At 44.1% G+C, this 15150-nt stretch overlaps 1 protein-coding gene across 10 annotated transcripts in view; it reads right to left on the bottom strand.

The window, feature by feature from the left end:
* The window catches only part of TRAK1 (trafficking kinesin protein 1), a 98944-nt gene that overhangs the window by 56543 nt on the left and 27251 nt on the right, over nt 1-15150 (bottom strand). The window contains exon 1 of one of the 10 annotated variants that reach the window (XM_043887078.1): nt 2693-2955. The exons of 7 other annotated variants lie outside the window; for them this stretch is intronic. In XM_043887078.1, the coding sequence (XP_043743013.1) occupies nt 2693-2756 (64 nt within the window). In that variant the 5' untranslated portion in view covers nt 2757-2955. Of the gene's footprint in view, nt 1-2692; nt 2956-15150 lie in introns of those variants that run through there. 2 more of the 10 variants (XM_043887080.1, XM_043887082.1) reach the window with 2 other exon arrangements.

The raw sequence follows: 15150 nt of genomic DNA, 5'->3' as shown, positions 1-15150 counted from the left end.
CTTACTGTGTTGATCACTGGCTATTTCAAACCACTAAAACTTACTTTAAGGTACTAGGCAATCAACCTCTCCAACTGCTTACTATTCTAAGCTCCTGACCCATGCCCCTGCTATACCCTCTGGGGTCTGATTGTGTTTGGGGGGCAGGGGGGCAAGACAGAGTATTAAACTCCACAACTAAAACTCATTAAGGGGGAAGGATAGAGTCAGTAGACTGAATAAACCTCAAAAGAGAACAGCAGCCATTTCTTAAGTCCACATTTAATAGAGCGGTCCCTAATAGTCCTGCAGTCTATATTCCCACCCTTATGTATTACTTTTTCAGTGCTAACCTTGCAACTTAAGTGCAAGTCAGTAACTATGACCTTAATGATGATTTTGCATCTTTTTAAAAAACATTTGACTCATCTTTTGTTATTACTATGGAAAGCGCCCTGGAAGTTTCCCTCATTCAAGATTCCAATGACAAATAATAAGAGAAACAAAGCAACACTGTGTGTCTAACTCCTACCTGGCCTCCTCACCAGGAAGTTCAGAACCAGGAGATGAACGGGCTATTCAATGACTGCTTTGCAGTTTTAAAGATGCACAAAAACAAAGGCACATTGCCTCCATTTCCAGACTAACCTGGTGAGGTCAGGAAAGAACCCGACTAGTCAGACATGTATAAACAAGCACCGTCAATATTAGCATATTCCTGAATTCCCCACTCCCTTTTGCCGGCTTTCCTAAACCACATTAGTTCTGAGCTTCCATTCCTTTGATTCTCCCGTTTTGCTAACTATCTTTAAAATGGGATTATGAAAATGTCAGTTGTCCCAGCAAATTGCGTCCCAGTGGCCTTCTCCACTTCATCCAAATTGGTACGGAGGAGAAAAGCAACTATTTCACTCAACATACACTCAGACAGAAACTGCCATCAACATTTATTTACCCTTGGACAGATGAGCTGCCTCTTTTTCTGTTTTCCTTTTCTGCTGGAAGAAGAGAGATCTGGCTGCCTGGGGCCAAAAGACTCAACCAAGAAACAGCTGGGTAAGAAAATCCTTCTGAGAGACACCCAGACAAGACCTGGCCTCTTCTCACCCTTCAGATTGAGCACCGCGAGTGACTGCCTTCATTTCCTCAGACAAGGGTGTAAATGAAGCTGGACAGTTCCACAGTTAGGGTAAGACAGTAAGAAACCTTCCCCCGTCACTTCCGGGGCGGCTCTGAGGGAGCCACGGCCACACCCAACACCTCCACTGGGAGGTTACTCCCTCCGCTGTAACCAGGGTGCCGTGGTCCAGTGGTCCAAACTCAAAAAAGTTATGGAGGGTTCAGCGAGTCACAAATCACCAAGGAAAATTCAAGAGGTCAATGATGGAATCTGAAAAGAAGCACCCCTATAACGGCCTCCTGGAGTTGGGTAATAGGATAGGAACTTGCTTTAAGAATAATATACCCAAAGTAAAACAACTGAGTCATCTTTCCCCCTCACGACCCTGGGAGCTGCCCACCATCATCATCACTCAAGACGTTTACAGATGCACAGGGACTCGACATGGCAATGTCTGCATCTAAGGCTCAGGGATGGTGGGGCTTAGCTGGGGAAGTTTCTCGGCGCATTCAAGTACCCACCCACCCGCTCCAACAAAGCCTTTTGGCCTTTCTTCTGTGGCTCACAGTCAAGGCCAAAATTAGCAAATACAGAGATAATTATGCAGTTCTTCAGCTTATTAATGAGGCCAGGTCCCAGCCTGTTACATCATTCAGGTTAATCAAATGTAGTCATGTTAGAGTGATCTGAAACTCCTGATTCAATTAAAAAGCAGTTACCTTACCTATTACTGGCTCGTGTGGGCTGAGAACATTATGATCACCAGGGAATGGACCCTTCAGGTATATAGATATTGGGTCCTCTTGTGTGTGTGTGTTTATGTAAAGGCATAGATAGAGGGTCACTTTAAAAGAGAAATTAAAGACGACAGGTTAACTGTGTCATGTACAATTTGATGCCAACCCCCTAGGCGCCCGAGGCCCCTCCCCTGTGGCCTGAGAATGCACCTGAGTGCCATTTCCTGGTGTCTGGAACCTCCCGAGGCTGCTCCAGCCACAGAAACTCCGCCTAGTCTCCTCTGGAATGCACCACACCCTCCCTGCCCAAACGCAAAGGATACAGACTCTTCCAGCCCCTTCCAACATCTCCCACCCCCATCTCTGTGGGATCCCGCAAGATAATTCATTTGACTTGACTGCCAGGTGGGAAACTGCTTCTGCCTTTTTTCCAGCCTCCCCTGGGCTCCCAGGTCTGGGCCCAGGAAAGCTGGATTCTCTAAGGCCAGAGGACCACTTCCTGAAGATACTAGTCCCTGGACCATAGATGATGACATCTCCACTTGCACACACACACACACATGCACACACACACGCATCACCCCAGAGAGAATTCAATCCCACTGAAGTGCAATGCTCACAAGCCCAGCACGCCAACACCATCTCCAGACTGGCCAAGGAGCCTCCCCCCATCACGAGCCCTGCCCACCTGCTGTCCCCCCTTCACCACGCCTTCGCAACGGTCAGAGCCATGCGGTGCTGCTCCTGTGCCCCTCCCTCCTCTAGTCTCCCCAGGAAGGTTCCAGGACACCCCCTCTCCCGAAGGGAGACAATGGCCCTACACATCCCCGCTCTGTTTTGCAGGAGCCATAATTACCGTCTGAGCATTCTTCATAATACCAGTCTAGTTCATAATAATCCGCTTCGATAAATTTCTGCATAGTCAGTATTCTGGCAGAGGAAAGAATGGACTTCACGGCACCATCAACGTCAGGTGAAACGCTGCCATGCCCCCCTGCCCTTCCAGAATGCCGGGCAGAAGAGCATCCCCAAACATGCCAGAATTAAGCTGTGCATCCTTAATGACAGTCTGGAGCCAGGACGGAAAAGGGGCAGTGAAAAGGAAAATCATGGAGGGGGAAGAGGAGGAGCACAGCTATCAGAGCCCCTGGCAGTCCTGCTAATAAAGCGGCAGCGGCCAGCAGCCGTGAATGGGAGTAGCCAGAGCCGTCCTATCCGGGAGCACAGAGGGTGACGTCAGGGACACACACCACCACCCTGAGGTCTCACTCCAGCCTTGCCGCCCGCTCCCGCTCATCTTTCAATCTAACAGTTGCCATAGAAACAGGCCGGTTCAGAAAAAAAAAATGATGCAGAGATGGAGGAAATGTCTTCCAAGGATGCTGGGAGCAGGGGCTGAGAGGTGCCACGTTGGGAGAAAGGAGGGCGTGCAGGCAGAGAAGGGGGTGGCGCCAGGAACCTTATCACCATCATCTCTTCCAACAAATGTCAGGACAAGTTTATCTATCTGCTTAATCCTGGGTCACTATGGACTTTGCATTTGAAAAATAACCCCTTTAAAAATCTGCAACTTCTTTCCTCAACCTGATTTTAAACATTAAACATCTTTCCTTAAAAATTTTGACCGCTGCCTAAAGGAAATGTAAATTACTCAGAAAAGGGAACCATTTTCATACAGATACAGTCCTGTTCTCTGTTCATGCCTTGGCTCAAGGCAACTCCTGGAAAAACAGCCTGCAGCATGCAAATAGAGGAGAAAGCCATCACCGAGGGGCTTGTGCAATAAGATAGACTGCTTTCATGGACACTAAAATGTGTTATCAAAGTACAAAAATGTACACCAGAAGGAAACAGCCCACCCTCAGGAAGGTGGTTCCCTCCAGGAAAGGAGTGAGGCAATAGGACCTTGAAACTGTCCTTATAAATGCATTGTGCAGGTTTTATTTGGGCTTCCCTGGGGGCTCAGTGGTGAAGAAGCCGTCTGTCAGGCAGGAGACAAGGGTTCTATCTCTGGGTCGGGAAGATCCGCTGGAGGAGGAAATGGCAACCCACTTCAGTATTCTTACCTGGAGAATCCCATGGACAGAGGAGACTGGTTGGGCTACAGAGTCCATGGGGTAGCAGAGTCAGACACAACTTAGTGACTAAACAAAACATTTTATTTCTTACCAAAAAAAAAAAGGAAAGTGAAGCTAACATTTATTAGTCCTAATTATTTAGCATGTTTGAAATATTTCACTTAAATGAGTAGTGGATAATTAAATAGATTTTAGACCTGCTATAAGTTAAACTCATTTGCTAAACAGGGTTGCTCAACCTCAGCACTACTGATACACAATTAGGGTCAGACTGTTCTCTGTTGCAGGCGCTGTCCTGGGCATGGCCTCTACCCATTTAGGTGCTAGAAGCACTACCCTGTCTCTCTGTTGACATGACATCCAAAAACATCTCCAGATGGTGCCAAATGACCCTTGGGAGCAGAATCTCTCTTGAAAACTTCTGCCCTACAGCAAAACTACCTATGGAACCTCACCAGCCTGTGAGCCGGGTACTGTAACCATCTGTTGGTGTCAGTGGCAACAAATGTGCCAGCTCGGTCCAGCTTTCCTCTTAATTTTCTACTCAAGACTGTATAATGCGGGAATGAGTAATAGCAAAAGGACTTTTTTCCACTACTGGGAGGGCAAGCTTCTTTCCTTCCACAGTGGTCAAACAGGGAGGCTTTCCCTCTATCCTTCCAAAGGCACATGACGCCCTAGTTAATGAACTTGGAGGAAAAGGCATCCCTCTAGGGCAGGGCTTCCCAGGCTTTGAAGTGCATGTGAATTATTTGGAGCTCTTGTTAAAGTGCAGATTCTGATGCCTCAAGTCTGCAACTGTGCACAATTTTCTGCATTTCTAACAAGCTCTCACATGCTAGCAAGGCTGCTGGTCCCCAGATGACACTTCATGGCAAGGCTCTTCAGTAGGAAAGAACGATTTGGCAGTAGATTTTATTGTGTGTGTGTGTGTGTGTATGTATATATGTGTGTATATCTGCCTAACTGTGTGTATGGGCAGTAGTTAATTTAAAGGAAAACTATTTGAGTGTGTACGTTGAGGGGGTGGTGGTTTATACATGCCCTTCCCTCTCCCTGACCCCAACTTGGATACACATTTAAAATTTTCTAGGACATTAACCTATTTAAAGTCAGCAGCCACCAGTTTTAATTCCTGCTGTAACTGCCCCCATTATCTGAACACATCTCTCTTCCTTTGGTCCTTATCATGTCTCTCTCTGCCATCGATGGCAGCTCTCAAGAACACCACAGCAAACCACCAGGCAGCCTCTCAGATGTCACTCCTCATGACAGATGAGCTGAGGCTGGCGTCCTAAGGTTTTTGTTTGTTTAAAGTTCCCTAAGGTGCTTCTGAAAGATGATTATAGGTCTCATAAATAAACTGATGGACAGTTAACAGTTTCCTCAAAATCAGCATGTTTAACAGGTTCAATCCAACACAGGGGGTGAGGTCTAGTATGAACTTTCAAAATGAAGATGGAATAAAGGAACAAAGAATGCAAACTCCATAGAGCATCATAGAAAAGTCAGGTGCAGTTAGAAACCTCTTCAACAAAGGCTTATGTAGGAGACTTGGGTTTGATCCCTGGGTTGGGAAGATCCCCTGGAGAAGGGAATGGCAATCCGCTTCAGTATCCTTGCCTGGAAAATTCCACGGACAGAGGAACCTGGAGGGCTACAGTCCATGGGGTTGCAAACAGTTGCACGCAACTGAGCGACTAACACTTTTCAACAAAGGCTTGGCACACTTACCTCATGGCGGTATGGATTTTTAAAATATTTTATTTATATACCATATCACCACAGAAGCAAAAAATAATGAATAGATGGATGGATGGATACACGGATGGACTACTAATGGCAGGCAGTTTAATATCATAGCTCAGAGCAAGGACTTTTGGAGTCGGACGGCCTTAAGTTTTGTTCAGGCTCCTCATTTGCCATCTGTGACCTTCTTAGACACCTGAGTCTTACCTGCTAAATGGCATGACTATAATACCTGCCACACAGACAGGGTGAGGCATTAATTAATGCATGGGAGAGCACTCAGCACAGTGCCTGGGACAAAGTGATTCTGCAACAAATGTTAGTTGCAATCATCTTCATCACTCTAATTCTTTAAAAAAGGAAATAAGCCAGTATGAGCAATTAAAAAGAGAGCACAATTTTCTAAGCTATAATTAGGGAAATTAGGTAGAAACGTCATTTATTAGCTTTTTTCCAGCATAATAAAAGGCATTGAGTTCATAGTAATGAGCAGGAGTGGTAATCTAGGGGTGGGATGGTGCCATTTCTCAGTAGCAACATATCACTGAACATGACTTTTATCAAACCCAAAGACTATATACATCTAATTTACTTTTTAAGAAAATGCAAAAGAAAGAAATGAGTACGGAAACAGCATTATTTATGGGTGAATTTTATGGGCCTTGAGGAAGTTTTTTTTTTTTAACCAAGTTTTAAATCGAACGTCTATATCAAAATTGCCGCGTGATAGGCTCCAAAGGATAAAGTAATCCATCCACAACTCTGCAGAGATGGTTTCAAGGCTAAAATCCAGGTGTGCAAGCATGCTCAGTGGTGTTTGACTCTTTGCGACTCTGTGGACTATAGCCTGCCAGGCACCTCTGTCCATGGGATTTCTCATGCAAGAACACTGGAGTGGGTTGCCATTTCCTTCTCCTGGGATCTTCCTGACCTACCCCCGGATCAGGAATCGGGACAGGTCCCAAAAGCAGCCTGAGAGAAGCCCTTGTCCATTCACTCAACACTATTTAAGGAGTGCTGACTGCACATCAGGGCTCAGCCCTTTACCACTCACTCACTCCTCAGATGCCTGCTCCCTAAGAGCCCCCCTCACTGGGCAGACGAGGGAAGGGGCCTCAGAAAGCTGAAGTCGTTTGACCAGGATCGCTCAGCAAAAACCAAGAGCAACTGAATACAAACCAGGCACCAGTCACCTCCAAAACTTTTTCTGTCAATAACTGAGAAAACACTGAAGGAGTATTTACAAATAAAATTTGAATGCATGATACAGGATGCTCGGGGCTGGTGCACTGGGATGACCCAGAGGGATGGGATGGGGAGGGAGGTGGGAGAGAGGTTCAGGATGAGGAACACATGTACACCCATGGCGGATTCAAGCCAATGTATGGCAAAACCAATACAAAGTTGTAAAGTAAAATTAAAAAAAAAATTTTTTTTGAAAGAAAAAAAAAAGGAGGGGGTTGGAATTAAAGGTATATTTCTCTACCCATCCCCAGCAGATCAGCATTCTGATGCCAATTTTAACACGGCTTCTTGGAAAGTTGTTGATTCCATGTCTTGGGGCAGGAAAAATCAAGATAGGCCTGCAATAGCATGTTGCACAAAAGTAAACAACCACTCCAAAAGGTCTGGGGTAGGAGTGATCAGGCGTCAGAGCCCACTTAAAAGGACATCACATTGCCAGCTTGTGATAATTCTAACATCAAAAAGAAAATACAATCAATAACAGTTAAAGGTTGGGTCTGTCAAGACCATGAATATCAATGAACATGAAAACAAAAAGGGCAACCAAGTGAATAAGGCTACTGACATAAAAAGGAAAGTGGAATATAATAGGGAGATATTTTTAATTTATCTTAAGCAAGGGAGGGTAGGTGTGTGTGACTGTTCTATTTCTGTCACTAATATTTTTCATAAAACACTGTATGAACACTGTTCTACGTAGGGTGGCTATGAATAAGCCAACCAGATATGGAATGAGGAGGCAGGTAAAAGAATAGGAAAACCTGATGCTGTGGCCACAACTACCCCCAAGTAGAAGGAGGATCAGCTCCTGAGCTGCAAAGTTAGTTACGTATCCTCTTTTGTAAGCATTTAGGAGAATCTAATAGATTGGGTCTGCCAAATTAAGAAGACTCTAATTACGAGAGGACTCATAATCAAACTTAAATGTTTGCTGTTCAGTCACTAAGTCCTGTCTGACTCTTCGTGACCCTGTGGACTGCAGCACGCCAGGCTTCCCTGCCCTTCACCATCTCCCAGAATTTGCTCAAACTCATGTCCATTGAGTCAGTGATGCTATCCAACCATCTCATCCTCTGTTGTCCCCTTCTCCTCCTGGCCTCAATCTTTCCCAGCTAATGAGTCAACCCTTCGTTATCAGGTGGCCAACTTAAATGATTAAAAGAAAATAATAAAATTTCTAAGGTTTAAACTATTAGCTGTGTAGTAATTCATATACACATACATGATTTTATATACTCATATGCACATATATGTATGCAATAAGAATTCAAAATAAATTATTCACACATTTTAAAAATGAATACATGCTAACAATTTTGGATTAAATTACAACTGATGCAGTTATGAGTTTGCCTTGAAGTGTCTCAGATGTTACATGCCACATGCCACCTTCCTCCGCACCGCAGATGATGAGCACGGGCCACACCAGGGCCCCCGAGTGGCCGACCATACAAGCAGGTGGGACAAGGGTGGCTCCCGTGTTCCTCCCTCTGGTTGGAAGCAGAACCGCTCAGGGCCCCAATCCTCCTCTACAACATGCCCCTGGTCTCCAGAGCTTTCCTCCCTTCAGGAAGTACTGCAAGCCTTCTACCTGCATCCCAGGGCAGCCAGGACAGAAGAGGGGAGGGCTGCCTAATCCTCCATTCTTGACGGGGTCAGGGGGACTCGCATGAAATACAGGCTGACAAGCAGGCCTTCCCTCCACCGGTTGCAGAAAATTAACTAACAGGATGCTTCTGCAGAGTTTTCTTTCTGATCTTTATTTTTTAAAACACTGCCACTGCCAGTCACCGAGCTCCCGCGGCAGAAGGCAGGATGCTAACGAACAGCTTGCTGTCAACTACCCCCTCCCAAACCATCTCCACCTCATTTCAGGCACAGGAAAAGCAGGCACCCATCCCACCTCCAGGGAGAAGGTGGGGACAGAACAGAGGCGGGAGGCAGCACCCAACAAAGCACTACAGAGACAAAGAGCCCCCCAGCTTGGAAGCAGTCCTCATTAAAATCACTCATAACCTGAGCAGGATACAGAGAAGCAGAGTTCTGATGTGTTGCTGGGGTTCCCAGTTTGCTTCCTGCACCCTGGGAGGGCTGCATGGGGCATCTCATTCCTGGGACCAGCAGGTCACGTAGCAGATATTCCATGGTTCAAAACATAAATCAGAAGCTTAGAACACAAGCCATAACCCAGAATCACCATGGCCTGAGCCCATCGCTGGTGGGGAGGGGGGTGTGGATGGGCTAACAAGCTGAGCTGTCATGTCAATTTCCCACCTGAGTCTGTTCCAGCTTTGTCTTAGACATGCTGGATTCCCTTGAAAAGGAAAATAGTCAATCCATATAGGATTGCTTGCCAACCAATTTTGTTCTTAAAAGAAAAAGCAAAGACACACCAACACTGGAATCTGGACTGATGAGAAATAGTGGAAGCTGGCAGGCGGCAGGTGACAAAGCAGGCCTAAGGTCCCAGGGTAACCTGCCTCCTGGTCTGAGCGCCCAGCTGCCTTGCTCACTGGATACTGGGATTCCTGGTACCGTTGGCAGCCAGAGTGGTATGGGTGTGGCTGCTCTGCACCTTCAGAGATAAGCATTTTCTATTCCCCCTCCGCACTGATGCCTGAAACCCTGGCCCACACCTGGGGATGAGGATGGCAGGGGGTGGGGGGGTAGGTGCCTTGACTGTGTGTCGCTGACACATGAGAAGTGACTGTGCGGCCAGAGCTTCTCTGTCTGCAGAAGTCCACCTGCAGACTTCTGCTAAAAAGCCATGAAAATGGGCCTAAGGAAGAACTGTTCTCACATGAGGAGTGAGCGTAAGAGGGGAGAAGGCACAATTCCAGGGCTCCCTCAGGTCCTCACCTGCAAACAAAATGGCCTGAGGTCTTGAGAATGGCAGAAAGGACACAACTAGGACGACAGCATTTACCTTAGAAAACTCAAGGCAACTGTTTATAAATATACCATAACGTATACATTTTAGTGTTATTTGTTAGCAAAGGATAAGGGAACATTTTCCCCAGCCATTAGATCCCTTCTCCATCCTCTATACGACCTTCCCGACACCCATCATTCATCTTTCCTTCCTTCTTTCAACCCCACCCACCACAACGCTTGTCGGGCTCCACACGCACCCCTCCTACACACACAAACACAAACACACCATGTTTTCTCTTAGGTCACACCTCCTATAACTTGTGATCCCTCCCTTTAGAAGGTCAGCATTGTGCATAATTTAATTCAATTTGCACAGGCTCAGTGCATACTGTGGAGTCTATTTTTGTTTCACTTAGGATTTTGGACTTTCCTGATGTCTTAGATGGTAAAGAATCCACCTGCAATGTAGGAGCCTGGGTTCGATCCCTGGGTTGGGAAGATCCCTGGGTTGAGAAGGGAATGGCTACTCACTCCAGTATTCTTGCCCGGAGAATTCCATAGACAGAGGAGCCTGGTGGGCTACAGTCTGTGGAGTTGCAAAGAATTGTATAGGACTGAGCGACTTTCATGACTTTCACTTCACTTCATTTAGGATTTTAGTTAGATGAAGGCAGTCTCTGGAAAGTGGCAACAAAGTGATCTTTCTATTCTATACATTGTTTGCAATTTTGCTTTGTCTTTGCAAAAAAAAAATAAGAGAAAAACTTGTTTTTTAACTTAAAAGATACTTTTGCATATTCTTATTTAATCGGCACTTGTTAAACACCTATTTCATGCAAGGCACTAGGCGGACTTCAGCCTTTTTAAACATGAAGCAGACATGGGCTGCACAATAACAGTTGGACTAGATGAATGGTCTTTGATGGTGTGTTGTTGTTTAAATTAAATTTTACAAAATTAAAATGGGACGGGGAGCTGGATTAACTGCAGTTGCCCAGACCCCATCCACTCCTTCCACACAAGCAAGGAAGGATGCCAGCCAAGGGCCTCGAGAGCATCCTGTGTTGGCCCCACCCGGTGCAAAGTCCCAGGTTAGGTAGTGAAAGAAAATCAGTAATCCGATGTTTTCACTTCCTGAGCCAGAAAACATCAACCTGAACTCAAACAAAGTCAAGCTCACAAAAGATTATAGGTACAGACTAGTCACTCAATAAATACTTGTTGACTGATTCATTAATAGTACTTTATGGCAAAAGCAAACAATGAGGTGATGTCTTGAAACTCTCATCTGCTTTACAACCTCTTCTTGGGGCTTCCCTGGTTGCTCAGATGGTAAAGAATCTGCCTGCAATGCAGGAGACCTGGGATCAATCCCTGGATCAAGAAAATCCCCTGGAAAAGGAAATGGCTACCCACCCCAGTATTCTTGTCTGGAGAATCCCATGGACAGAGGAACCTGGTGGGCTACAGTCCATGGGGTCACCAAGAGTTGGACACGACTGAGTGACTAATAACACTTCTCTTCTTTGGGAAAAGATTGTTCTGTTGAAGTCGTCAGCAGATCATTTGCACTTGAGACACAGAGAGATTTCATTTCTTGACAAATGCTCTTTAACCAAAAAGTTACCAAAAACATGGCCCTAGGAAAAGGAACCAGAAGGAGCCATAGCTATCTACATACCAACACAGCAATCTTCATGGCTGGTGTCTACTGACTACTTTGTGACTAGAAAAATCTACAGCAGTCATTTCCACCTGAATTCAGGAAGCATGACCTAGAGACCACAGGATGCAGGGGGAAAAATTGCAGGAAAGAAGGAAACCTCATCTTGAAACTAAGCTACATCAGGCTAAGTGTCACTTGGGACAGTGACCTTTTGAAAAAAAAAATCAATTTTGAATATGTCAGACACATTTTTATGAACAAATAAGCTACGGACATATTCTAAAACAGGGTTTGCATTTTTCATGTTTACTAAATGAACTTTATTCTTAAACAGAATTTTTTTCTTATTTAGCTTCTCTGAGAGAATGGTTAATTAAGACATAAAGTTAGAACAGACAATACAGGTTGGGAACTCAGAATCCCACTATGACATATGTATACCTGTGACTGATTCATGTTGATATTTGGCAGAAAACAACAAAATTCTGTAAAGCAATTATACTTCAATTAAAAAATAAAATGGGGAAAAAAAAGGACCCCACCTTACTAGCTGTGTGATTTGGGGCAAACTTAACTTCCCCGAGCCTCAGTGTCCTCATCAGTAGTATGGGGGACAGCGAAAGTTTTTTATTCAGTGGTCACTGAGATATAACTGAGATATCTGTAAAGCATTACAAAACTGTGCCTGGCACACAGTAAGACTCTCCTTTCTTCTTGCTGGACCATCGAGTCTTAACTGTCCCGTGTTGATGGGTTCATTCGCTGTGTAGGTGGTTTTTACCTTGTGTATCCCTCAGACTCTGCAGGGGTGAACACTGCTGAGCGTTCACTGGACTGCTGAAATCTATCTGAAACGGTCATTCTACCACCGGGTAAAGGTGAACACCCAAAGTCTTCTTGCCTATCCTTAACAAGCCAGGCAAGGGCCAGATTTAAAAAACGAAGCGTTGCGTGTCTCCTCTGAGGGATGACATGTGGGCAAAGGAGATGAGTAAGCTCACCTTCTGACACCCAAGGTGTCCGCTCTGATCTCTGAAGCAATGGTGTGGGTGAGCCTATTATCCAGGGAGCCTCACCTGGGGAGTGTATCAGAAGCCCCTGGAGAACCCCCTTACCCTGATACCCACCCACTGCCCTGACTGATGCAGAAAACAAATATAAAATGAAGGGACGGTTTATGTTGTCTTCCCACACACGTCACAATTTATTTCACACACTGGTGATGGCAGAAACCATCATAATATTGTAAAGTAATTATCCTCCAATGAAAAATAAAATAAAATAAAATAAAAAAAACAAAGAAAAACACACGGGTGAGTCACAGTGGTGTGAACCATGGCATCTCCTGGGTTACACGTGTAAACACACAGATGAAGTCCAGAAACGACACCAAGTACAGAGCAGGGCTCTTAACCTGCGCTTCCGCGGACCTCTGGCTCAGCAAGGCTCACAGACCCCTCCTCAGCAGAAAGATTTAAAGACATAAGATGCAAAGGACTACAAAGAAAGCAACTGTATTATAATGCACTTATTAAAACTTCAAAAAAAGATCTGTGATAAAAGTGCTTCTTTATCAATGCACATTAAATAATAAGATCAGCACATCTAATAATGAAAGTAATTTCAAAGCAGAGATGAGTAAAGATCTTATTTCTTCCATATCTGCTTCTTCTGTAGCATGACATGAAAATATTTGTGATTTCTACTGGTGACTAAGTCACAGGTCTTAGTAATACCACTGTGCTTTGTTTTCCATGTTTATAAAGAAAGTAAATGCTGCGTTTCAGTTGGACGTTTATGAAATTAAGGATGTAAATTTTTTTTTTTTCCTTTACAAGTTAAAAGAATCCCCAGTTTCTCTCTATAGATCCCTTGGAGGGTGGTTCTAGGACCTTGGCTTCCCTGGTGGCTCAGACGGTAAAGAATCTGCCAGCAATGCAGGAGACCTGGGTTCGATCCCTGGGTTGGGAAGACCTAGGACCTCAGTTTGAAAGCCCTGCTCTATGGGTGCTGTATTTAAAAGATAATGCTTGATCATTCAATTAACTGATATCTAGCAAATACCCACTTTACCCTCATCACATGTACCACAGAAGAAAATGTAGAGTTAAAGTAAGACTTAGATGCAACCATGCTCTAAAAAATTTCAGAATATCTGGTCAACATATATTTTCAGTTCTTGTAGTTTCATTATAATTTGTGTTATGCACTGCCAGACTCCACCAGGATGTTTTTTCCTCTCTCTCTCCTTTACATATATCACTAGAGTAAAATAAATAATAGCAAGTCACAACATCTGTTCACATCTACTGAAAAGAATTTTAGAAGGTATAGATCAGCGCTATTGAATAAATACAATGAGTCTTTCACACTTCAATTTCCTTGATAATAAAATCAGCCTGGCCCAAACAAACTATAGACATTTTACAGGGATGAGAAGAGGCAATGCCTATGAAAGGTCTCTGACAACAGTGAAGTGTTACCCTCGGGTGGTGTTCCAATCACACCGTGATTTTAAGTGATTAATCAGTGTGTATGTGAGGGACCTAGGAGCCTCCCTTAACAGAAATGGCCAAGCAGGATCCTATAAAATCATAGGAGAGTCTGTTAAAGAAGAGTAAGTAACGGGCAGGGATTTCTAGAAAAAGAATTCTACCGTGAAGCAGTCTGAAGGAAACAAATATGAAACCTACCTAAGAGGTCACCCAGGACACGGTTTTCCACAAATACCATGTCTCCTTGGGTGTACACGTACCATAAGTAAACAAAAGTGACTTGTAATGGGCCTCCCCTAGGCTACAAGATACACTAGAAGTTCTAAAGCATCAACTTGGACATTAGTTCAAGTCTAATGTACTTCATGCTGCCCTGGTGTAGATTATTCTATTTTTACTCCTGTCGAAATTGATTATCTGCAGTGCTCACAAAGAGGATTGTGCAGGATTTGCAGTAAGTATTGAAACACTGACCAATTTAAACAAAATTCCTTTCTTATTAATATACCATAGATAAAACGTGAAAATAGCCCAGATACATACTAAAGGAGAAATTTAGAAATTCTCACTTGTTTATTATCAATGATTTCACAAGTTTAAGAATATTGGAAATTGGTTTGTGTTAGAGAAAATAATTATAGAAAACTTTACAGATGCACAATAAGCTGCTTTTGAACCTAGTTATCCCTAAGAAGAAACAGGAATGTTGTACTTTTTTTAAAAAAAAAAAGGTGATATGCTGATACATGAATATGTAAATGATGTCACCCTAATTTAGACTAGGTTCAAATCAACTTGAATTTTAAGTCAAGAGTGTCAAAACAAAAGAGAACTGGTCTCACCAATCTTACAGGGCTGCCATGAATTTCTAAAGAGAAAAATTACATCAAAACTATCTCTTGAATGAACATCAGAAATATTATTGGTATGTTGTAAATCAACTATACGTCAGTTTAAAAAGAAAAAATATCATTGGTGTGAATTTTTTAAATTATCATATATTTTTCAAGTCTGAACACCCTTGTCATCACAAACACACTGAGAAAAGTCCCACCTCGGATACTGCTAACCCCCCCAGGTGTCAGCTCTGCAGCCCACAGCAGGACCAGTCTGCTGATGCAGCAACATCTTGCCTCTCCCGACTAACCAGCTGAGTGGACTTTGACACACAAATCAGTAGCCTTGGCATGTCGTGTTATGTCTTAGA

Source organism: Cervus elaphus, chromosome 24, assembly GCF_910594005.1.
Source record: "Cervus elaphus chromosome 24, mCerEla1.1, whole genome shotgun sequence".
Lineage (NCBI taxonomy): Eukaryota > Metazoa > Chordata > Mammalia > Artiodactyla > Cervidae > Cervus > Cervus elaphus.
This window is presented reverse-complemented; position numbering and strand designations above follow the sequence as displayed.